This window comes from Zosterops lateralis (genome assembly GCF_965231275.1).
Source record: "Zosterops lateralis genome assembly, chromosome: 32".
Classification (NCBI taxonomy): Eukaryota; Metazoa; Chordata; class Aves; order Passeriformes; family Zosteropidae; genus Zosterops; species Zosterops lateralis.
The window spans coordinates 2241943-2265764 of record NC_139792.1 but is presented as its reverse complement, the minus strand read 5'-3'; the positions used below and the strand labels follow the sequence as shown (position 1 = coordinate 2265764).

Below are 23822 nucleotides of genomic sequence, written 5' to 3'. Positions count from 1 at the left end.
GCTTTTTAATAACACTGACATGGAACAGAGACACCCCCCCCCCCAAAGACAGTCCATAAAACAGCCCCCTCCCCCCTCCCCAACCCCCCAGGGTCCCCCAGGGCCAAGCAGCAGATGAGGGATGGGGTAAAGGGGGAGAAAACAGGATGAGTCCATGGATGAGTCCCATGATGTGCACCCCAAACCCCACAGGGATGCCCAGGACAGTGTCCCTGTGTCCCCCAAACCCCGCAGCGACCATCTCAGGTTGATGTCCCTGAGGGTCTGGGCACCCCAAACCCCACAGGGACCCTCCAGGGTTGATGTCCCCAGGGTCCTGTGCACCCCAAACCCCCCAGGGACCCCTTCAGGGTTGGGGATCAGGTGAAAACACCCCCCAGGCACCCCCTCCCACGGGGGCAGCCCCCCAGGCTGTGGGGCTGGCAGGGCAATGGTGCAAGGGGAGGGCAGCAGCCCCCCAATCCTCCTTTTTGGGGGGGGCTCCAGGGCCCTGTCCAGCCCCCCCCACCCCATTCCAGGGGCTTGGAGGGGGGTGGCCCAAAGGTGTTTGTGTGTGTGTGTGTGCTTGGGGTCATTCCCTTCCCCCCTTCACATGACGGAGCAGCTTTTTGCTTTTTCCTTCTTGAAGGTGGAGGAGATGAGCTCGGAGCGGCTGGGGAGGTGCAGGAGTCTCTTGGAGAGGCTGCGGGGGGGGCTGCGGGGCGGCTGCGGGGGGGCTTTGCTCAGGCAGATCCCGGACACGGTCCGGAAGATGCTGTGGACGCTCTTCTCCGAGGTGAAGGCCGAGCATTCCAGGTATCCCTCGGCTCCCAACTGCCTGGCGGCCGCGCAGCCCTGGGGGCAACCTCAGTGTCAGACCATTGGGAGACCCCAAAATCATCCCCATGAACACTGGGACACCCCAAAACCCACCCCACGAATATTGGGATCCCCTAAAACCCACCCCCACAAACACCAGGATTCCCAAAACCCACCCCACAAACACTGGGGTCCCCAAAACTCACCCCCACAAACACTGGGATTCCCCAAAACTCATCTCCAAAAACATTGGGATCCCCCAAAATCACCCCCATGAACACTAGGATCCTCCAAAACTTATCCCCACAAAACCCAAGACACCCCAAAACCCACCCCACGAACACTGGGATCCCCCAAAACCCCCCCCACAAACACTGGGACACGCCAAAATCACCCCACGAACACTGGGACACCCCCAACTGACCCCCCAAAACAATGGGACACCCCAAAACCCATCCCCACGAACACAGGGATCCTCCAAAACCCATCCCCACAAACACAGGGATCCCCCAAAACCCACCCCACGAACACCGGCATCCTCCAAAACCCATCCCTACAAACACCGTGACCCCCCAAAATCCATCTCCATAAACACTGGGATCCCCCAAAATCACCCCCACAAACATTGGGACACCCCAAATTGACCCCCACAAACACCGGGACCCCCAAAACTCACCCTCACAAACACTGGGATCCCCAAAACCCACCCCTACAAACACTGGGACCGCCCAAAAGCCACCCCCACATAATACCACTGTGACACCCCAAAATTACTCCCCCTGAAAACAGCAGGACACCCCAAAACCCACCCCATGGACACTGGAATCCCCCAAAATCACCCTCACAAACACTGGGATCCCCCAAAACCCACCCCACAAACACTGGGGACATGCCAAAATCACCCCCACAAACACTGGGACACCCCCAACTGACCCCCCAAAACAATGGGACACCCCAAAACCCATCCCCACGAACACAGGGATCCTCCAAAACCCATCCCCACAAACACTGGGATCCCCCAAAACCCACCCCACGAACACCGGCATCCTCCAAAACCCATCCCTACAAACACCGTGGCCCCCCAAAATCCATCTCCACAAACGCTGGGATTCCCCCAAAATCACCCCCACAAACATTGGGACACCCCAAAACCCACCCTCCCATCAGACCACCATGACACCCCAAACTAACTCCCCCTGCAAACACCAGGATTCCCCAAAATCCACCCTCACAAACACTGGGATCCCCCAAAATCACCCCCACAAACACCGGGACCCCCAAAACCCACCTCACAAACACTGGGATCCCCCAAAATCACCCCCACAAACACCGGGATCGCCTAAAAGCCACCCCCACATAAGATCACTGTGACACCCCAAAATGACTCCCCCTGCAAACAGCAAGACACCCCAAACACAACCCCACAAACACCAGGATTCCCCAAAATCCACCCTCACAAACACTGGGACACCCCAAACTGACCCCCACAAACACCGGGACCCCCCCAACCCACCCCCACACCAGACCACAGAGACACCCCAAAATCATCCCCACAAACATCAGGATCCCCCCAAACAGGCCCTCACATCAGTCCACCAGGACACCCCGAACTGACCCCTCTGCAAACAGTGGGATACCCCAAAACCCACCCCCATAAACACTGGGAGCCCCAAAAGCCATCCCCATAAACACTGGGAGCCCCAAAATCACCACCACAAACACCGGGATCCCCCCAAAATCCACCCCCACACCAGAACCACAGGGACATCCCAAACCACCCCCCCCCAAACACCAAGACACTCCAAAACCCACTCCCCAAACACCAGGACCCCCAAAATTCACCCTCACAAACACCAGGACACCCCAAACTGACCCCTGTGCAAACACCATCATCTCCCCAAACCCACACCCTGTGTCCCCACACAGGGACACCCCCAAAATCATCGACCCAAACACCAGGATCCCCCCAAACAGACCCCCACATCAGTCCACCAGGACACCCCAAACTGACCCCTCTGCAAACAGTGGGATACCCCAAACCCATCCCCACAAACACCAGGATCCCCCAAAACCCACCCCCATAAACACTGGGATCCCCAAAACCCACCCCCATAAACACCAGGGCACCCCAAACTGACCCCCACAAACACCAGGACCCCCCAAACCCCACCCCTCTGCAAACAGGGACCCCCAAACTCATCCTCACAAACATGGGAACATCCCAAACCCACTGTCCCCTGAAAACACCAGGACCCCGCCAATTTCACCCCCACATCAGACCACCATGAGACCCCAAAACCTACCCCCCACCATCAGGACCCCCCTAAACCCACCCCAGAGCCCCCCCAGACCTGCTCGTAGGAGATGGGTGCCTGTTTCTGGTGCGAGAGCTCCAGGAGGGTGCTCAGGTCTGTCCGAAGGTCTGTCTTGCACCCGATGAGCAGCACCCGTGTGTTGGGGCAATAATCCAGGATTTCTGTCTTCCACTGAGGGGTGAGGGCACGGAGGTGTTCTCAGGGGACCCCAAAACCCTCTCCAGAGGGTGACTCCAGAGGGTTGATGTCTCCATGTGTGCCAGCACAACCCAAACCACACAGAGATACTCCCTCACATCCCTGGGCCCCCCAAACCCCACAGAGACTCCCTCTGGAACAGTGTCCCCACAACCCTGAGCCCCACGAAAGGATCCCCAGAGAGAGTGTCTCAGCCCTGCATCCCCAAATCCCACAGGAACCCCCTGGCTCGGTCTCCCTGGGCACCACAAACTCCACAGGGACTTCCCAGGACAGTGTCCTGACAGCCCTGAACCCACAAAACCCTGATGGGACTCCCCAGGTCAATGTCCCTGTGGTTCCCAAGCTTCACAGGAACCCCACCTGGACAGTGTCCCTGCATCCCTGAGCCCCCCAAACCCCATAGGGACCTCCTCAGATAAAGTCTCTGTGCACTCCAAACCCTGCAGGGATCACCCACATCACTGTTCCCCTGTCCCTGCACACCCTGACCCCACAGGGACCAGGGGGGTGATGTCCCCACATCTCCCAAACCCTGCAGGGTCAGTGTCCCTGTGTCTGTGAGTCCTCCAAACCTCACATGGACTCCCATGGGGTGGTGTCCCCACATCTCTGAGCCCCTCAAACCCCACAGGGACTTGCCTGGGTCAGTCTCCTTGTGTCCCTGAATCCTCCAAACCTCACAGGGATCCCCTGGGCTGGTGTCCCCACACCTCTGACCCCGCAAACCCCGCAGTGTCAGTGACCCTGTGTCCCCCAAATCTCGCAGGGATTCCCCTGCATCCTTGAGCCCCCCAAACCCCACGGGGACACTTGTCCTGGGGCCTGAGCCCCCTCCCCACCTTCTTGGCTGCACTGTCGAGGGTCTCGGGGCGGCTGACGTCGAAGCAGAGCAGGACGGCGTCCGAGTCGCTGTAGCACAGGGGACGCACGTTGTCATAGTACGGAGAGCCTGGGGGAAAAGGGGGTGTCACCGCTCAGCCCCCCACCCCAGGGACACAGGAAAGGGGGTCTGGCAAAGGGACACAGCCCTGTTCCTGCTTGGGGTGGGGGGCACAGGTCTAGACCCCCCAAAACAGATACAGGCCATTCCTGTCTGGGCTGGGGCACAAGTCAAGAGCCCCCCCAAAACAGACACAGCCCCATTCCTGCCTGGGGTGGGGGCACAGCTCTAGAGCCCCCAAAACTGACACAACCCCATTCCTGTCCGGGGTGGGGGCACTGATCTAGAGCCCCCCCCAAAAAGACACAGCCCATTCCTGACCATGGTGGGGGCACAGCTCTATAGACCCCCAAAATAGACACAGCCCATTCCTGTCTGGAGTGGGGGTACAGCTCTAGAGCCCCCAAAACAGATACAGGCCATTCCTGCCCATGGTGGAGGGCACAGATCTAGAGCTCCTCAAAAGGCCCAGGGGTGGACACAGCTCTTTAGCCCCTCAAAAGGGACAGAGACCCCCAAGCAGATACGGCCCCCTCCCTCCCAACGTGGGGGTCACACAGCTCTAGAGCCCCCAAAACAGACACAGCTCCCCTCCTGCTCAGGGTGGTGGCCCACAGCTCTAGAGAACCCCAAGAAGGACACAGGGACACAGCTCTTTAGCCCCTCAAAAGGGACACAGCCCCCCAAAAGACACAAACCCACCTCCTGCTTGGGTTGGGTGGGATGCACGGCCTTGGAGCCCCCCAAAAAGGACAGAGCCCCCAAAAATAGACACAGCCCCACTCCTGTCCAGCATGGGGGTTCACAGTTCTGGAGAACCCCAAAAGGGAGAGGGGAGCACAGCTCTAGAGCCCTCTAAAACAGACACAGCACCCCAAAAGGGACAGGGGGACACAGAGTTCTAGACCCCCTCAAAAAAGCCAAACCCTATTTGTGCACCGAGCTCTAGAGCCCCCCAAAACAGACACAGCTCCCCAGAAAGGACACACGGCTATAGGGACACAGCCCCCCTGGTGCCGGGGAGCGGGGCACAGCTCTGGAACCCCCCCAAAAACGCCACCCCCGTCCCCGCAGCCCATCAACGTCGCATCGGCGCCTTCACGAGGCAGCGGGAAATGGATCCCGCGGTGTTTATGTAACAGCCCCCCCCGCCCCCCGTTCTGGGGAGCCCCGGCAGCACCGAGGGGGGTCGGGCTTGGGGGGGAGGCTGCAGGAGGGAGCGGGACACGCTGCCACCCCCTCGGGGTCCTCGGGGACACACAGAGCCACCAGCACCGCACCCGGGACCGCGGGGGTCGCGGGGCGGGGGGGTCACAGAGGGGGTCAGTGGGGTGTGGGGGGTCCGGGATGACACTCCGAGCCCCCCCATCCCGACCCCCCAAAGGCCTCGGAGGGGTTTCGCAGCCCAGACGCTCCGTGCACGGAATAGCAAAGAGGCTGCGCCAGCGCATCGCCATGGCAACCGGGGACCGGCGGGGACCCCCCTCCCCTCCCCGGCCGGGGGGGACACTGCAGCACCGGACAGGGCTGCCCCGAGCCCCCCCAACTCCTGGGGGTGCCCAGGGAAGGGCAGCACCGGGATCGCCCATAATCCCCCCAATGCACAGGGAGCATCCCTGGACCCCACCCGGGGGAGGCTCAGCGGTGTGGGGAGCCCCCAGGGAGGAGGTTCAGCCCTCGGTGACCCCCCCACAGTGAGGTCGGTCCCTGGGGAGCACCTGCGCCCCCCACACCCAGGGATATGACACTAGACCTGAATCCCTCCCAGCGCCGCCACCAATCCCCCTCCGCCGCCGCAGGGAGCACAGAACACCCCCGGGTTCCCCAAACACCGCCGAGACCTCACTACGGCCACCAACGCCCCTCCCCTCCCGCGCTGCAGGTCCCCAAAACACCCTCGGGACGCCAAAACACCCCCCTGCAGCGACCCCCCGCTCACCGCAGCCCCGCAATCCCAACCACCGCCCGCCCCGAAACCCCAAACCACATTCCCCAGCAATCAACCCCATCACCCCCTCCAGGGCCCCCTAAACATGCCCCGCGTGTGTCTCCCCCCGGTACCGGAGGTGTCCCAGAGGCTCAGCTCCACCCGCTGCTCCTCGCTGGCCAGACACGCCGTGTAGTTCTCGAACACGGTGGGCACGTACGTCTGCAATGGCACCGAGAGCGTCAGCGCCCAGTCCCGCTTTTCCCGGTGCCCGCCGCCGGTGCCCGGTGCCGGTCTGGGCTCACCTCGGGGTAGCAATCCTTGGCCAGCACCTGCAGCATGGCCGTCTTGCCGCACTGCACGTCGCCCACCAGCACCAGCTTGCAGCGGGCCGGAGCGGCCGGTGCTGGCCTCCGCTCCCGCATGGCGGCAACGCGCACGGGCCCCCCGTGCTGCCACCCACCCACCGCCCTGCGCGCCGCCGCCGCAGCGCCGTTATATACCCCGCCGCCACCAGGGCCCGCCCACGGCGGCGCGCTTCCGCCAATCAGCGCTGGGAATCCCGGAGCGCCGGCCAATAGCGAAGAGGCAGAACCGGCGGGACCCGCCCCGTGGGGGGTGACAGCGCGCTTTTCCCGCCAGGGGGCGCCCGTGCGGGTCAGGGCGGAAGTGCCGCGGAGGCCACGCCCCCCAGCGGGAGCGGCCGTTGCTGGGAAACCGGCGGGACGCGGGAGCGGGGCCGGTACCGGGAAACGGGACCCCACAGCGGGGAGGGAGGCCCCAGAGGCGGAAATAGGGGTGGGCAGGGGGCGGTGGACGCTGGGGGAGCTTGTGAGGGAGCGGGGGGAGCCTTGGAGGGTGATGGGGATGGGCAGCGGGAAATGGGCCTTGGGGGAGGCCTGGGGAGGGAGATGGGAAATAGGTCTGGGGGAGTCACTGGAAGGGAAATGGGGATGAGTAGGGGTTGATGGGGTCTGGGGGTGCTCCCAAGTGGTGGGGGAGTTGCGGGTGAGCACGGGGAAATTGGCCTGAGGAAATCTGGGGAGGGAGATGGGAGTGACAGAAGGCTGTGGTGTCTGGGGGTTCCCCGTAATCCGGGGGGCTGGAGCGGGAGGTGGGGATGGGCAGGGGGAATGGGCTTGGGGGGGCCGTGGAGGGGCCACCACGGAGACCTCAGTCATTCCCTGACCCCTCCCGCCCTGTCCCCTTCTCCAGCCATGGCGGAGTCCGATCTCACTGCCCCCACGGGGGCCGAGGCCGAGCTGCTGCTGATGCAGAAACAAGCGCTGGCTGAGGAGGAGGCGGCCAAAACCAAACGGGAACTGCTCACTCACTACCTGCAGGTCCGGGACCCCACTGCAGCCTCCCTCGATCCCCTCCAAACTCCATCCCCAAAAGCCCCCAAACCACCTTTCCCCAGCAAATGCCCCCATCATCCCCCCCCAGGCTGGGGCTGCCCCTGTTCTGCTGCACCCCCTGGTACCAGAGGCAGCCCCAACCCCACTCCTGTCCCTTTCTCACCTCCCACAACCCTTCCACAGGGGAAATTATCCCGTGAGGAGCAGAGCAGCAAGTGGGGTCTCCACAAGGTCCGCACGGCCTGGCGCTCGGTCCAGCGCAAGGCCAAGGACCAAGAGCTGCGCCAGGACATCGAGATCTTCAGCCAGACCTTCACACGGGTCATAGACTGCAAGGATGGCGTCATTGAGGTGGCTGCAGGGCTGGCAGGGCTGGGGGAGGTGCCAGGGGACACACATGACCTCCCAAAAAACTCCCCAGACGCTGGTCAGGGACCTGGAGGAAGCGGAGGAGCAGCAGAACCGAGCCCTGCGCAGCCACCTGCACCTCACGGACCAACTGCTGCACCTCCAGCGCTGCCGCCTCGGCTACCTGGAGGAGGGCTTTAATGCCCAGGTGGACGCCCTGAAGGCCGAGTTTGAGGCTGAGAGGTGTGGAATTTCAGGGGGAGAAGGGGAATGGGGCAGCAGTGGCACCCATGGGCTGTCCTGGGGTGGAGTTGACCCTCCCCTGGTCCCACTGGGACCACCACAGCGTCTCTGTCAGGGAGGAAACCCCTTTGCCCTGCCATACATCCCTGCAGAAGGACCATCCTGGAGCAGCAAGAGTGGGAAAGCTGCTGCCTGCAGGACATGGCACTGGCCATGGAGCAGGATCATGCCAAGAATGACAACGAGGCCATGCTGAACTTCCAGAGCGCCCGGGACGACATCAAAAACAAGGCAGGGAGCACAAGGGAGAGCATCGAGGGGCTTTCAGGGCTGGCAAGGGAGGTTTGGGGGTGTAACCTGTGTGTCCCCAGTGCTGGCAGGAGCAGCAGTACAGCCGCCTGCAGCTCGTGGCCAGGCTGGAGAAGCTGTGGGACCAGATCCAGAAGGCCCGGCAGAGCTACGCCCAGGCCACAGAGAAGAAGAAGGTGGAGTTTGAGGCGCTGAAGAAGAAGTGTGAGAAGAGTTCCTGGGATATTGATGCACAGGCGAAGAAGCTGCAGAACCTCCAGGTTTTGGCAGGGTGATGGGTGGTTGTGGGAATGGGGTCACCCGGATTCCCCACTCATTTTCCATGGAATCATGGAATTGTTGAGTCTGGAAAAGCCTCTGAGACCCATCAAGTCCAACCCAGAACTGGCAAATAGGTGACAATAGGCTGGGCTAAGCAGGGGCCCCCCAAGAGTTCGTGGAGCAGTGCCTGAGCCATGGAATCATGGAACTGTTGAGGTTGGAAAAGTCTCTAAAACCATCAGGTCCAACCGTTCTCTCAGCACTGCCAAGGCCACCACTAAACCGTGTCCCAGGGGCCACATCCATGTGGTTTTTGAGCACCTCCAGGGACAGTGCTTCCACCACTGCCCCGAACAACCCATTCCAATGCTGGGCTACCCTTTCCAAGGAGGAATTTTCCCCAATACCCAATCTGTTGTTTCACCAGGAGATGGTCACAACCACTAGGGCCCAGATCGCGGCTCACCTGCAGGAGAGCGAGAAGGAGAACCAGCGCATACGGGAGGACAAGGAACACGCCCTCCAGAAGCTCCAGAAGCTCCGGGCTCAGAGCAGCCAGGCCAGGGCCACGGCTCACACCCACCTGGTCACGCTCACCTGCCAGTGCAGTGCCACCCTCAAGGTGCTGCAGCAGCTGGTGAAGAAGGTGAGTTGGGCAGTGCTGAGAGGGGATGTCCCTGTGTCCTGCTGTCCCTTCCCACCTGCCCTTCCTGGCGTCCCCCTCCCAGGCCCAGCGCATCCTGCGCCTGGCTGAGATGTGCCGCAGGCTGGAGACAGAGGAGGAGAAGGTGCTGCCCTTCTACCCCTCCTCGCTGGCCGAGTGGGAGCAGGAAAATGCCCGCAGGGTCCTGGAGCAGCCCCCCATTGAGCCCCTGGCACTGGTGAGGACAGTCCACAGGGAACAAGGGCTGTGATTCAGCCCTGGGGTTCACCCAGCTGGTGCTTGGGCCAAGCTGGAGACCCCAAACTCTCCCTGCTGCCTCCCTGCAGGCCCTGCAGGACTATGTGGGGCTGGAGAGGTTCTGGAAGAGGTTCAACAAGGCGAAGCTGGAGGAGAAGGCGCTGGAGCAGGCACGGGCAGCCCTGGCAGAGAGGAACCAGAACCTGCGTGGGCTGCTCCAGCAGTACCTGGCAGGGGTTGCAATCAACCAGAAGGCGCCTTGAGACCCCCCACGCCCTCCTCACTACCAAGCAAAAGCTGCATCCCCAAAAATGAGCCCCATATCATGGGGGAGCCACACTCAGGGACATTGGGTATGGTGCACCCCAAGAGCCTCTGGGGAGGGGTCAACCACCAGGACCCCACTCCTGGCTCCACCAGCTGCAGCTGAAGCTCCCTGGCAGACCAGGGACCTGCCTGGTGTTTGGGGAGTCCAGGGACTGTCACTGCCTGGATGTGCCTTAAAAGAGCAAAACTGCCTGAAAATGTGCTCCAGGGTCTTATTTCTGGCATTCATTGAGTCCGTCACCTCCCGCTCAGGTCTGACATGACCCACCAAGGCCCTGGAGCTGAGAGGTGCACAGCCCTTCCCACTGCTCTGTGCCCATCACTATTTCAGGAAGAGCAACCACGGAACAGCCGCAGATGCCGAGGGGAAGGTTTTATTTCTTTTTGGCTTTGTTCCTCTTCTCCTCCTTCTGCTTCTTCTTGGAGAGCTTGGGGCTGCTGGCCTTGCGGTACAGGTGGAAGCCAATGAGCCCCAGCAGTGCCGGCACCAGCCCCAGGCACAGCAGTGGCACCACGTCGTTCACCACCTTCTGCCAGTAACTGGCCCGGGACAGCCCCACCAGCTCCACCTCGAAGCGCAGCACCGCGTCACCTGCGAGGGGGGCACAGCCTGAGCGGGGACCCCACAGAGACCCCACGGGGACCCTGAGGGTTGCACTCACCTGGGATGGTGGGGGGAGAGCCCCGCTTGCCGTAGGCTAAGTGAGGGGGAATGATGGCTCTGCGCTTCTCCCTGCCACAGTGAGAGTGTTGGTGCCACAAATCGTGGGGGGGACACTGTGGGGGGGACACTGCCCACCCTCATGTCCCACATCCACGCTTACCCCACACACATGTCCAGCAGACTCTGCTCCAGACCTGTAACAGAGTGGGGTGAGTGTGAGTTGAGATTACCCTGGTTGCCCCCCTACCCCACTCCCCCTGAGCCCCTCACTCACCGGGAATGACTTGGCGCTTGCCCAGCTCCAGCTGGAGGGGGTCCCGGCTCAGTGAGGAGTCGATGATGCGGCCATCCTCCAGGGTGCCCTGTGGGGGGCATGGCCACAGTCACTGCCACGGTCACAGCCCTGGCACTTTCTCTATGGGGCTGCCAGTGTGTTCCCAGTGCTGCTCTGGGGCTGATCCCTGTGCTGACCCCAGTCCCCGTGGCCCCCTTGTGCCATTCCTGTGCTGACCCCAGTCCCCGTGGCCCCCTTGTGCCATTCCTGGGCTTACCCCAGTCCCCGTGGCCCCCTTGTGCCATTCCTGTGCTGACCCCAGTCCCCATGGCCCCCTTGTGCCATTCCTGTGCTGATCCCAGTCCCGGTACTCTCCATGTCACTCTGGGACATCCTCACTATTCCCAGTGCCAGGACCACCCCAAGGCAATCCTCGGGCTGATCCCAGTGCCAGCCATGCCCATACCAGGGTTGTCCCATGCCAGCCCCAGTGGCACTCCAGGTGCCACCCAGAGCCCATCCTGGGGCTGTCCCCACGCCAGTCCCAGTGGCATCACGGCACCATCCCCTTGTCCAGCCCAGTACTGTCCCCATACCCACCCCGGTACCACCCCTACGCTCACCCCGGTTCCACCACGGTACCATCCCATTACCCAGCCCGGTACCGCCCCACTGCCCACCCCGGTACCACCCCCGGTACCGCCCCGATGCCGCCCCGGTGCCGGCCGAGGCTCCCCCCGGCGCTGCCGGTGCCGGTGCCCCCGGCCCCGCCCGGCGGAGCGCAGTGCTGACGTGTTCCTCCCGCCGCCCGCCCGCCCGCACCGTGTAGTGGATGTGCAGCGTGTCCCCCGGCGCCGACAGCTCCGTGCAGCCCTCGGGGGGGGGCACCTGCAACGGGGAGGTGACGGGGAACCGGGACGGGCCCCCCTCGCCTCGGGGTCCGCACAACCCCCGTGTCCCCGGGACCCCCGAGCGCCCCGAGAGCCCAACTCCCACCCGGGCCCCCTGCCCTCGGTGCGCCGCGTTCCTCCGCCACAGCCCGGTCCTCCCGGTGCGCTCCCACCGCAGCCCGGTCCTCCCGGTGCGCTCCCACCGCAGCCCGGTCCTCCCGGTGCCCCGTGCCTCCCCCGCTGGCACCCCGGGCCTCCCGCTGCCTCCCCCCCGCCCCGTGCCCAGGCCGGGCTCCCCGGTGCCCCCCGGGCAGCACAGTCCCGCTGCCGCCCCGTGTCCCGCCGTTCCCCGCCGGTGCCGCCCCGGTCCCAGCTCCCCGCCCGTGGATCCCGGTGCCCGGTGTCCCCCGCGCAGCCCCGGTTCCCCCGTCCCCCCCCGGGCTCACGATCGTTTCCAGCCGTAGCTCTCGGGCTCCCGTTTCGCTTTCGCTCTCGGCGGCAGAGCGGCAGAGCGGCAGCGGGGGCAGCAGCAGTGCCAGGAGCAGCAGCGCGGCGGGGAACGGCATGGCCGGGCTGGCGGCGGAGGAACGGGCACCGGCACCGGGACCGCCCCCCGAGCTCGGGCCCCGCCCCCGGGACCGCCCCCACACCGAGAGCGGCCCCGGGACGGGCCCCCGCGGCGGCTCCGGGCCCCGGCGGGGTTGAGCTGGGGGACGGGAGGATGCTCAGGACCGGCCCCGCCTCGGTCCCGGTGCCCGCGCCCCGTGGGGACCCCGGTGGGCGCCCGGGTCCTGCCCTGCCCGGGACCGTCCCGGCGGCCTCGGCCCGCCCCGAGCGGGGCTGCGGGTGAGGGTCAGAGCGGGGGTCTGGGCGGGGGTCTGGACGCGTCCCGGTACCGGTTGGGGGCAGCCCCGGTGTCCTGGCGCCGCCGGTGCCAGCAGGCGGCAGCACAGCCCGGGGAAAGCGGCACCCACCGGGGCCCGGGACCCTCCCCGGGTGCAGAACCCTCCTCCAGCACCCCACAGGTGCGATCATTCCTTCTCCTGACACTTCTGCAGCTCTTCCAGCCCCGCCCGGGCAGGACAAGGGAAGCCGAGCCCGGAGCTCGGGCTGGGGGCCCGCGGGCCGGCTGGAGCCCGGGGGGATGGAACTGCCCCAGAACCCCCATCCCTGGGGACACCCAGCCCCACCCCCATCCCTGGGGACACCCAGCCCCGAGGACAGAGGGGATCTCTGGGAGCGCAGGGAATCCCCCCGGCCTGATGGGGTCACACCGTGGGCAGCCTGGACCCCCCGCCCCGTGCTCGGGGATGGCCCATTGCCGGCACTGGTGCCACCGGCCCCGGTGCAGCTCCCGGGCGACGGCATCGGCACGCCGGCCCCACCGGCGCACCCACATACCAGCCTCGGTTGCCGAGAGGTGGGGAAGCCGGGCTGGCGGCTGGGCCCGGGGCGCTAATGGGATTAGGGGCGCCGGGTCAGCCCTCGCCACACAAAGCCGTCGGTCCAGCCGGTGGGAACGCGCCGGTGCCGGCTCCGCTGCTCCCGCCCACCGGGGAACCCCGGTCATCATCCACACTGCAGCCCCCGGTGCAGCTCCCAGAGCCCCGGTCATCCCCACTTTGACTCCCCAGAATCACAGCCACGGCCCCCAGCCCATTGCGGGGCACCGGTTACCTGCACTGGAGTTCCCCCCATGTCATTCCCACCCCCCTGGGGAGCCCCGGTCACCCTCATTCCAGGCCCTGGTGCTGGCTCTGCAGCTCCCACCCACCAGGGAGCCCCCACCACAGCCCCCTGTGTCCCTGACACAGCCAACAGCCCCCCAGCCACCAATCCAGAGGGGACACGGGGATGGGATGGGCAGTGCTGGCCCCAAATGTGACTCAGCCCCCCTTAACCCATGCGGGGGGGTGACATGGGATAGGGGTGGTGGGGAGGGGGGGCAATTCCCACTCGCGCCCATCCCAGCACTGGCACCGTCCCCACGCCCCAGCTGGGATTAGCGCTAATGGGATTTACCATTTCATCCAATATTCCCCTAAAGATGAGCCTGGGAAGGGGTGGGGGCCCCCCTTGCCCCCTGCCAGCCCCACCTCATCCCCCCCCCCCCCCGCCCCGTTAAGCTCTTTCTAATTAAAGCCAGCCCAGGGCTGTCCATCACCGTCCCCTCCGCAGGACCCCCACGCTGGGGGAGGCTGCGGAAGAAGAGACGAGGGGCAGAGCTACATAAAACATGTTTAATATCCAAGGGGGGGGTCAGGGGAGGTCACCCACCGTCTCAGGCGCAGGGGGCTGGAGGGGGGGAGTGGGGGGCTGAGAACACACGTCCCTGGACAGGGCAGAGCCGCAGCGACACGTCACACCAAGCACAGACCAGGGGTATAAATACGGTGCTGGGGAGGGGGGCACAGTACGGGGTGGGGGAGGACACCGTCCGTCCATCCGTGAGGGGCAGGGACATACAATCACTATGCTGGCATGGGGAATGGGGGGGGCAGGAGGCCAGGATGAGGTGGGGGGGCATGGCCAGGGAGACCGTGGGGGTCCTGCCAGCCCCGTGCCCCCCCCTCTGTGGGGGTCACGCTGCGGGGAGGAGACCTGCCTCGAAGTGACATGGGGGGGCCGGGGACGTGTGGGACACCCAGGGGGGCACACGGGGCTGGGAGGGGGTGCTGGGAGAGAGGGGGAGGTGTATAGTCCCAAATCCCCCCCCATGGCCCTGCTGCCCCCACATTTGGTCCACAGGAAGGCGAGGGGTGCAGGGACATGCATTGGGGATGGGGTGTCCCCGGCCCCCCCCGGGCAGGGCAGTGCCAAGGTGGTGCCCCCAGCCCCCATCCCACCCTCCCGGGGCTCTGCCCCTGCCCCCCTGGGCGTTATATAGAGCTCTAATTCCACGCACGCACACACGAGATCCGAGGGGAACCAGGGGGACCCCAAAAAAGGCGAAAAACCCCACAGCAACCGGTGCCAGAAGAAAGCAAAACCCAACCGGGGCAGGGAGGGGGCGGCCGGGGGGGGCCCTGGCGCGGCCCAGGGGGGCCGGGGGGGCACAGGGGGACCCCCCCTCACTTCTTGTTCTTGAGCTGGTTGGCGAGCCAGTCGAGGCCCTCGTAGAGCCCATCCCCGCTGGTGGCACAGGTGGCCTGGATGTACCAGTTACGGTGGCGCAGGGAGTGCAGCCCCAGCTTGTCCGTGATCTCCGCTGCGTTCATGGCATTGGGCAGGTCCTGGAGCAGACAAGGGAGGTCACACAGGGGCCTGAGGCTGCAGGAATGGATAAGACCCCTCCACGGGGGCTGGCACCAGCCCTGACGCCATGGGGGTGGGCCCAGCTCTGCCACAGGGGACCATCACCAGCCCTGATGCTACAGGAAGGAGCAGGAAATCTGCCATGGGGATGGGAGACACCAGCCCTGACACCACAGGGACGGCCAGGGGGTGTGTTAAAGACCAGCCCTGGTGCCATGGGGATGGACAAGGTGTGTTAAAGACCAGCCCTGGTGCCATGGGGATGGACAAGGTGTGTTAAAGACCAGCCCTGGTGCCATGAGGATGGACAAGGTGTGTTAAAGACCAGTCCTAGTGCCATGGGGATGACCCCAGGGGCCACCACCATCCCTGATGCCACAGGGATGAACGTGGCTCTGCCACACACCCTCTTTGACACCAGCCTTGATGCCACAGGAAGCCCTACACCAGGGATAGCTGCCCTGACACCCTGGGGATGTCTCAGCCCCACCACAGGGCCCTCCCCGCCCCCAGACCCACCTGCTTGTTGGCGAAGACGAGGAGGACGGCGTCCCGCAGCTCATCCTCCGCCAGCATCCGCATCAGCTCCTCCCGCGCCTCGTTCACCCGCTCCCGGTCGTTGCTGTCCACCACGAAGATCAGCCCTGGGGAGAGGAGAGGGCACTGACGGGGTCTCTGTGGCCACCCTGCTCCCTGAGTCCCCCCGGAGTGTTCCCTGAGACACCTACCCTGGGTGTTTTGGAAGTAATGCCTCCAGAGGGGCCGGATCTTGTCCTGCCCACCCACATCCCACACGGTGAAGCTGATGTTCTTGTACTCCACTGTCTCGACGTTGAAGCCTGCGGGGAGCGACAGCGGAGGGAAACTGAGGCACGGGGAGCCGCCAGCCCCTTCAGAGGAGCCCTGGCAGGGAGCGGTGTCTGCTCAGTGCCCCCCCAACCCCACCCACCGATGGTGGGGATGGTGGTGACGATCTCCCCCAGTTTGAGCTTGTAGAGGATGGTGGTCTTCCCAGCAGCGTCCAGCCCCACCATCAGGATCCGCATCTCCTTCTTCCCAATCAGGCTCTTCAGCAGGTTCCCGAAGATGTTGCCCATGGTGACGGCGGCGCTGGCTCCGAGGCCGGATCCTGCGGGGGCACGGGGCAGGCTGGGGGAGGTCCTGAAATCTGCGGGGATGGGGCTGAGGGGTCCCCCGTGTTTGGGGGGGCTGCAGAGATCAGGGATCCTTATGTCCTGGAGGAATGCAGGGCTTGGGAGACCCCAGGCAAGGGGCTGGGGAGGGGGCTGCGCACTGCACGGGGGTGTCTCTGTGTGCAGCTCGATACGGGGGGCTGCAAACATGGAGATCCCGAGCTCCCCCCCGCTGCACCCCGCAAAAGGACAGCCCAGGGCGCTGCACTGGAGGAAACTGAGGCAGGGCTGTCGCCCTCCTCGAGAGGAGCAGAGCGCCCCCGGACCCGACCCCTCCTCTGCATCCCCCATCACCGCAGCCTCGCCGGAGGGGGAGGCCCCCATCGCTCCCCCCGCACCGCAGCGCGCCCCTTCCCCCGCCCCCTCAGCGTGTGCAGCCCCCGCGCCCCCGGGACCCCCGAATTCACCGTGTTTACCACCCCCTCCCCACCACAGCGCGCCCCCAAACCCCCGCCTCCCTACCCCGCACTGCGCCGCCCCCCCCTTGCGCATCGCCCCCCGCCCCCGGCCGCCGCACCGCACCGCATCCCCCCCCCGCCCCCGGTACGACCCCCGTACCCTCCGCGCCCCCGCCTCACCGGGCACCCCGGTACGCGCTGCAGCCCCCCCGCGCCGGTACCGTGTACCGACCCCGCTCCCGGTGTGCCCCCCGCGCACCCCGGGGCGATGCCCGCGCCCCGCAGCCCCGAGCGGCGCGGCCCCCCGCACCTGGTGCCGGTGCCGGTGCCGGTTCCGCCCCCGCCGCCGCTGACTCTGCACCGCTCCCGCCGCCGGAAGCGGAGGCCCCGATCGCGCCGATCTCGCGAGAGCGCCCGGTGCTCTCCCCCCCCCCCCCCCCCCCCGCCCCGCACCGCTTCCCGCAAACCCCCCCCGGGCCGGGGGCGCGCGCGGGGCGGGGGCGAGCGCGGGAACCGCGGGGCGTTACCATGGCAACGGCTGCGGCAGAGCGGGGGGGGGGGGGGGGCTGTGAGGGGGAGTCCCGGGGTGTGAATGTGTCCCCCCCATCCCGCCGTGAGCCCCGCACCGGGGGCACCGGGACCCCACCGGGACCCCACCGGGACGGCAGAGCTTTGCCCGAAGGGAAGCCGCACCGGCGGGATGTGGGGATGTGGGGAGAACGGGGTACCGGGTATTCGGTATTTATTCGTCCCCCCCGCCATGAGCACCGGGGAGGCAGAGCCCCCACCGAGGGGGGTCTCTGTGCTTAACGGGGACCCCAACACCGTCACCCCGCTGAGCACCCCCGCATCCTGCCCATAGAATCGCTACGGAGCCGTCCGGTGCTTGCAGGGGCCGGGGGACCCGCGGGTGTTTCCCATGTCCGTCTGTCCCCGCTGTCCGCCTGTCCGTCCCTGCTCGGTGCCAGGGACAGGATGGATGTCCCCCCCCGCCGCTCCCAGGCAGGAACCGGCGGCCACCCCGGGGGTGACGGGCAGCACCGGCCGCCCCGACGGCTGCGGGAACTGCTCCAGCGGCACCCCGGGACTGGGGGGATCCCGAGCATCGGCCCGCCCTGGGCTGCGGCAGAGGGGATGGGGGGACGGGGGCTCGGGGCAGGCGGCAGGGAGTGAGAGGGCCGGAGGGCCCCGGGATGGAGCGGGGGAGGCGAGGGCCGTGGCTGCGCCCCGCCGCTGGTGGCACAGCCCCGGGCAGGGCCCTCCCAGCCGCGCCCCGGGGCCTCCCCGCGGCCGCTGACCTCAGCCCCGGGAGCCCCGACGGGGCGGAGGCCCGAGGGCGTGGACACGGCCCGGCCCGGCCGGGAACCGGGGCGGGGGGGGCGGGAGTGCCGTGCTGGAGCAGACCCCGGCTCGGCCCTGGGCTCCTCCCGGGCCGGGGGAAGGGGTGCGGTGGGTGCCGGTGCGAGCCCCCCGCCCCCGCCGCCGTCCCCGGCTTTGTCCGGCCTTGAATTAAACTGCGAGCGGCGGCCCCGGGCCGTGACGGGCCAGCGGGGCTAATCCGGCCCCGCATGACTGGTCCGGGGAAACCGCGGCGGGGGGATTACCCCCCCCGGTCCCCGCCCCAACGGGGGACTCGGCTCAGGCCCCCCGGCCCGTCGGGGGCTTCACACCCACCCACAACCGGCCCGGGTGGGGGACGATGGGGACAGTCTTGTTCCAGCCGAGGCCGGGCCAGCACCAGCCCTGCGTGCCCGTGTTCTGGCACCTCAGGCCGCCCCCCGCCCGCGTCCGAGCATCCCCTGCCCTTCCTTCTCTGCCCCATCCCTCCATCCCTCCACCCACCGCCCCAGCCCTACCTGCGGCACCTGGTCCCGGCCCAGACTGGGCGCTCCGGGGCAGCGGGAGCCGTGCGGGGCCGGGCCGCGCCCACGGGGGCTGTAAACACCGTGGGTGTCCACGGGCACCTTCCCGGGGCTCCGAGGTGCCGCCAGGAGCGCCCGGGACAACCCGGGCTCGAGGGGCTGGAAGAGGCTGCAGCCCCGTCCCGCCGGGCACGGATTAGGGCGGGAGAGGGTTCCGTGGGCTCCGACGCAGCCCCGACGGTCCAAGTCCCCGGGGACTGCACGTCGTGTCCCCCGGAAAGCCGCTGGGACAGTCCCGGGATTGTGGTCCCCGCGCGCCCCGGGTTGTCACGGAACTCTGCCTCCCCCGCGCGCCCGGGATTGTCCCGGGAGATCCCGTCACTGCTGCCCCTGTGCGCCCCGTTCTGTCCCGGGACATCCCGGGCTGGCCCCGTTCCCCGCTCCCTCCGTGCGCCCCGAGGCGTCCGGGGCCGTCCCGGGTTATTCCGGTTATTCCTCCTTGCGCCGGGAGCTGCCGCGGGCCGTGCCGGGCTCTCCCCCGCCGGTGCCGCTGCCCGTAGAACGAGTGTGCGGGACGGCGGGGCGGGCGGGGGGCGGCAGGCGGGAGCTCTGGGCGCGGGGCCGGGGCGCAGCCACCCGCCGGGCTAATCCGGGCCGTGACGGACAGCCCCGGCGCCGCCGCTCCCGCCGCCCCGTAAGAGATGCCGCAGCTCCGCCGCTCCCCATTGTTAGGGCGAGGACGCGGGGAGGCCCCGCGCGGCGGGACCGGCCCACGGGGACCCTCCGCGCCGCCCCTATAAGAGGGAAGGGGCTGGAAGATGCTCCCGGGTGCTGAGCGCCGTGCACCCGCCGCGCCGAGCCGAGTCCAGCCGTGCCGGCTCCCCGGGGAGCTGCCGGTACCGACCGCCGGCACCGGCCACCGCGCACGGACCGCCGAGAGCCAGCACCGGTACCGCCGCCGGGCCCCGCGCACAGAGTGCCGAGCGCCGGGCACAGAGCGCCGGCTCTCCCCGAACGGAGCGCCCGACGCCGCGCTCCAGGGCCCGGGCGGTGCGCGCCGGGCACCGCACCCCCGACGCCGCGCCCCGGTCACCGGCTGCAGCCCGGTGCCGGCCCGCCCGGCGCTCCCCGCGTCCCCCCGCGGCCCTCCTCATCTCGGAGCCGCCCCGCGCGTCCGGAAACACGCGTGGATGTAGCGGCCGGGCCGGGGGCTCTGCGGCACCATAAATACCGGGACGGCCGCTCGCCCGCGCACTCTGCCGGGGCTCCCGGAGCCATGCGCGCCGCCGCGCTGGGGCTGGCGCTCCGGGCACTCTGGGCTCTGGCCCTCTCCTCCCTCTCCAACACGCTGGCAGTGAACAACAGCGGGCGGTGGTGGTGAGTCGGACAGCACCGGCACCGGTACCGGCACCGGGGCGGAGAGGCGGGAGGGCGGGGCTGGCACGGGCACAGCAGACACTGCCCTGTACTCGGGGATGGGGCGAGTGGGGGGACACAGGGCTGAGAGCCCCTGTTTGGGATCCCTAAAGGGGCACCAGGGAGGAAGATGCTCCGGTCACATCGAGGAGCCCGCGGGGAGGCTGAGGTGAGGTGGGAGGTGCTGCGAACCCCCTGCTCGTGGTCACCATCCCCACCTGTGCCACAGGGGCATCATCAACGTGGCCTCGTCCACCAACCTGCTGACAGACTCCAAGAACGTGCAGCTGGTGCTGGACCCCAGCCTGCAGCTGCTGAGCCGAAAGCAGCGCAAGCTGATCCGGCAGAACCCCGGCATCCTGCACAGCGTCAGCTCCGGCCTGCAGACGGCCATCAAGGAGTGCAAGTGGCAGTTCCGCAACCGCCGCTGGAACTGTCCCACCTCCCAGGGCCCCAACATCTTCGGCAAAATCGTCAACCGGGGTGAGGCTGGGGGTCAGCACGGGGGTCCCCAGGCGTCCTCCAGGCACCCCCAAGTTGGGATGCTCATCAAAGAGCCCCTGGTTTGCCATGGGGCATCACCAGCCCGTAGTGATGGAGGGCTGGGGGTGGCAGTGGGTACCCCCTCCCCATCCCGGCAGCATCCTGAGGCCCCGCTCCCTCCACAGGCTGCCGGGAGACAGCGTTCATCTTTGCCATCACCAGCGCCGGCGTGACACACTCGGTGGCCCGGTCGTGCTCGGAGGGGTCCATCGAGTCCTGCACCTGTGACTACCGGCGCCGTGGCCCTGGGGGGCCTGACTGGCACTGGGGGGGCTGCAGTGACAACATCGACTTCGGTCGCCTCTTTGGGAGGGAGTTTGTGGACTCCAGTGAGAAGGGCCGAGATCTGCGTTTCCTCATGAACCTGCACAACAACGAGGCCGGGCGCATGGTGAGGGCACTGGGGGATTGGTGAGGGCACTGGGGGCTTGGTGAGGGCACTGGGGGCTTGGTGAGGGCACTGGGGGAATGATGAGGGCACTGGGGGCTTGGTGAGGGCACTGGGGGATTGGTGAGGATACTGAGGGAATGGTGAGGGCACTGGGGGCTTGATGAGGGTACTGGGGGCTTGGTGAGGGCACTGGGGGCTTGATGAGGGTACTGGGGGCTTGGTGAGGGCACTGGGGGCTTGATGAGGGTACTGGGGGCTTGGTGAGGGCACTGGGGGATTGGTGAGGGTACTGGGGGATTGGTGAGGGCACTGGGGGCTTGATGAGGGTACTGGGGGATTGGTGAGGGCACTGGGGGCTTGATGAGGGTACTGGGGGCTTGGTGAGGGCACTGGGGGATTGGTGAGGGTACTGGGGGATTAGTGAGGGCACTGGGGGATTGGTGAGGGTACTGGGGGATTGGTGAGGGTCCTGGGGGAATGGTGAGGGCGCTGGGGTCTGTGGGCAGCACTGGGGTGGGCATGGAGACGAGCATGACCACCAAGATCTTCAGCCTGTGTGTGTTGGGAACAGTTGGAGATGGGTTTTGCACTTGTCTTTGGGATAAGTGATGTCCAAAGGTGATGTGACACTGCATCACTGTAACTAATTGAGGTAATTAAGGTAAATGAGGGGTGTAGTAGCGCAGTGGTGCCCAGGGTGGTCCCAGGCTGCTCACAGGACCCCAAATTCTCCCTTCCTTCCAGACGGTCTTCTCAGAGATGCGCCAGGAGTGCAAGTGCCACGGCATGTCAGGCTCCTGCACCGTCCGCACCTGCTGGATGCGGCTGCCCACCTTCCGGGCCGTGGGCGACGTCCTCAAGGATCGCTTCGACGGCGCTTCCCGCGTCATCTACGGCAACAAGGGCAGCAACCGGGCGTCGCGGGTGGAGCTGCATCACTTGGAGCCCGAGAACCCGGCCCACAAGCCTCCCTCGCCCCATGACCTCGTCTACTTCGAGAAATCCCCCAATTTCTGCACCTACAGCGGGAAGACGGGCACAGCGGGCACGGCAGGGAGGTTCTGCAACAGCTCCTCGCCGGGGCTGGACGGGTGTGAGCTGCTGTGCTGCGGGCGGGGGTACCGCACGCGCACCCAGCGCGTCACCGAGCGCTGCAACTGCACCTTCCATTGGTGCTGCCACGTCAGCTGCCTCAACTGCACCAACACCCAGGTGCTGCACGAGTGCCTGTGACCTGCCCTGGGACCACCCTGCCCAGCCCCGGAGGGGGTCTGCGCCACCCACCCCCCATGACGGGTACCCGGCTGGATTGAAGGCACCCATGGGTGGGGGTATGGATGTGTCCTAGGGACCCCCATCCTGCCATGGGTGGGCTGAGTGCCATGCACCTTCCCAGCCACTTCCCCCCCCGGCTCCACGGGGTCCCTTCTTGCTGTAAATAAAATATTTATTGTGGACAGTTTGGTGCTGCCAGCCCCGCCCTGCTTCGCTGGCCCCAGGCCTTGTTTTTTATAATTAAAGATAATAATAATTAATAATAATTAATAATAATGATGCTTTGTTACAGGTGTCATTGATAGTCTTTAGAGAAGAATAAAGAATATATTTTTATCACTCCTGGCCTGATTTGTGTCTGGGGGGCTGGGGGAAGGAGGGGATGATCTAGCGGGGGGACACCAATATATCCCAAACTGTGGGACGTGCCACCCGTGTCCATCTGTCCATCCATCACTTCTCCATCCCCTCACCTCCCCATTCCACATCCATCAGCCCCTCTGGCTGCTGTCTGTCCATCTTCCTCCTCCTTCCCTCCGCTCTCTGCCACCCCCTCCCCGCAGACCCCCTTCTTCCTCCCGCTGTGCCCGTCTCCATCCCAGCCATTCCTGCCGCCGCTCCCGGCCGGGACGTCCCGTCCCATCACCATGGCACCTTGACTGCAGCATCTCCGATGCTGGAATTTGCCGGGGCGGTGGGGCTGGTGCCGCCGAGGCCGGGCGCTGGGAGAGGCCCCGGGAGGTACAAGACGACAGACAGGGAATGAGCATCGTCCATCACCGCTCCCGGCCGGGGCTGACGGCTCCCCTCGGCTCCGGGGGAAAAGCAGGGCCGGGGAGGGCACTGAGGTTACCGGGGCAGGGGCCAGAGGGGACAGAGATGGCCACTGGCCCCACAAACAGCCCCACATCCATGCGTGGGGTCTGACTGCAGCAAGAGAAAGGCTGTGGCAAAGGTGGGGTGCAGCTCTGTGGTTGGCAGGTGCTCTGCTGGCATGGTGATCCTCCTGGGATGGGCATTTCTCTGGGATGGGCATCCCTCTGGAATGGGCGTCCCTCTGGATGGGCATCCCTCTGGAATGGGCATCCCTCTGGAATGAGTATCCCAGTCCTCCCAGTGGCCTGGGCACCCCACTGGGATGGGAATTCAATGTTCAGGACGTGCCCTGAGATGGGTTTTTCCCTGGAATAAACGTCCCAAAGGGGTGGGCATATCCCCACAATGGGTATCCTGGGGAAGGGCATCCTTCTGGGACAGGTATCCCACAGGGATGGGTTTCCCACCAGGATGGGCATCCCCCTGAGATGGGCACCCCTGAGGGGGGCACAGGCTCCACACATCCCCCTACACCACAACTTTACACCTGGGGACATCAAAACCTCCCTCTCTGTGCCTGGGGGACCCCCAGCCCGGTGCCCACCTGTCCCAGGGGTCCCCCCACAGCCTGGGCTCCCCCCAGAGCCGGGAACCTCTCGGGGCCCCTGAGGCTCTGCCGCATCAAAGGCTGCGGGATGACGCTGCCACCACCCGAAATATCCCGCGGAGCCGATAGTGGAAAAGTTGATGTTTAGACTCAGAGGAGGGGGGGAAAAACACCCTGGGGGCCCCCGCTGCCCGCGCCAAGGTCAAAACACAGCCCAGCGTGGAGAGTAAAATACCAAAACGCAGGGAAAACGCCTGGAAAGGAACACAGCCCGAAATAACCCTCCGAGCATCTCCCGCCTGCCGGGTTA

The 23822-nt window shown here is 66.1% G+C and overlaps 5 protein-coding genes across 7 annotated transcripts; 2 read left to right on the top strand and 3 right to left on the bottom strand.

The window, feature by feature from the left end:
• Positions 1 to 20: 20 nt before the first annotated feature.
• On the bottom strand, positions 21 to 6637 carry RND1 (Rho family GTPase 1). Its single transcript, XM_083881139.1, has 5 exons — positions 6487 to 6637; positions 6316 to 6403; positions 4154 to 4263; positions 3150 to 3284; positions 21 to 834 (listed from the first exon to the last, which is right to left on the bottom strand). The coding sequence occupies exons 1-5, from the start codon at positions 6604 to 6606 to the stop codon at positions 589 to 591; spliced, it is 699 nt and encodes a 232-aa protein (XP_083737265.1). The 5' UTR covers positions 6607 to 6637; the 3' UTR covers positions 21 to 588.
• Positions 6638 to 6882: 245 nt separating this feature from the next.
• Positions 6883 to 10126, top strand: DRC2 (dynein regulatory complex subunit 2). 3 transcript variants are annotated; one of them, XM_083881060.1, is made up of 9 exons: positions 6883 to 6923; positions 7397 to 7524; positions 7723 to 7890; positions 7961 to 8130; positions 8283 to 8421; positions 8502 to 8699; positions 9128 to 9346; positions 9429 to 9581; positions 9691 to 10126. In XM_083881060.1, the coding sequence occupies exons 2-9, from the start codon at positions 7399 to 7401 to the stop codon at positions 9862 to 9864; spliced, it is 1347 nt and encodes a 448-aa protein (XP_083737186.1). In that variant the 5' UTR covers positions 6883 to 6923; positions 7397 to 7398; the 3' UTR covers positions 9865 to 10126. The 3 variants fall into 3 exon arrangements, with proteins under 3 accessions (XP_083737186.1, XP_083737188.1, XP_083737187.1); XM_083881061.1 differs by having other exon boundaries at positions 6890 to 6979; XM_083881062.1 differs by lacking the exon at positions 9429 to 9581 and having other exon boundaries at positions 9700 to 10126.
• Positions 10127 to 10225: 99 nt separating this feature from the next.
• Positions 10226 to 12324, bottom strand: FKBP11 (FKBP prolyl isomerase 11). The gene is made up of 6 exons (XM_083881063.1): positions 12203 to 12324; positions 11689 to 11754; positions 10867 to 10954; positions 10753 to 10786; positions 10591 to 10661; positions 10226 to 10520 (listed from the first exon to the last, which is right to left on the bottom strand). Exons 1-6 carry the CDS (start codon positions 12320 to 12322, stop codon positions 10303 to 10305), a joined length of 597 nt encoding a protein of 198 aa, XP_083737189.1. The 5' UTR covers positions 12323 to 12324; the 3' UTR covers positions 10226 to 10302.
• Positions 12325 to 14009: 1685 nt separating this feature from the next.
• On the bottom strand, positions 14010 to 16982 carry ARF3 (ARF GTPase 3). Its single transcript, XM_083880917.1, has 5 exons — positions 16913 to 16982; positions 15961 to 16140; positions 15740 to 15850; positions 15531 to 15655; positions 14010 to 14989 (listed from the first exon to the last, which is right to left on the bottom strand). Exons 2-5 carry the CDS (start codon positions 16106 to 16108, stop codon positions 14828 to 14830), a joined length of 546 nt encoding a protein of 181 aa, XP_083737043.1. The 5' UTR covers positions 16109 to 16140; positions 16913 to 16982; the 3' UTR covers positions 14010 to 14827.
• Positions 16983 to 19740: 2758 nt separating this feature from the next.
• On the top strand, positions 19741 to 22047 carry WNT1 (Wnt family member 1; the record flags this gene model as incomplete). Its single annotated transcript, XM_083881156.1, has 4 exons — positions 19741 to 19841; positions 20110 to 20363; positions 20549 to 20814; positions 21559 to 22047. The coding sequence occupies 4 exons, from the start codon at positions 19741 to 19743 to the stop codon at positions 22045 to 22047; spliced, it is 1110 nt and encodes a 369-aa protein (XP_083737282.1).
• Between the last annotated feature and the right edge of the window lie 1775 nt (positions 22048 to 23822).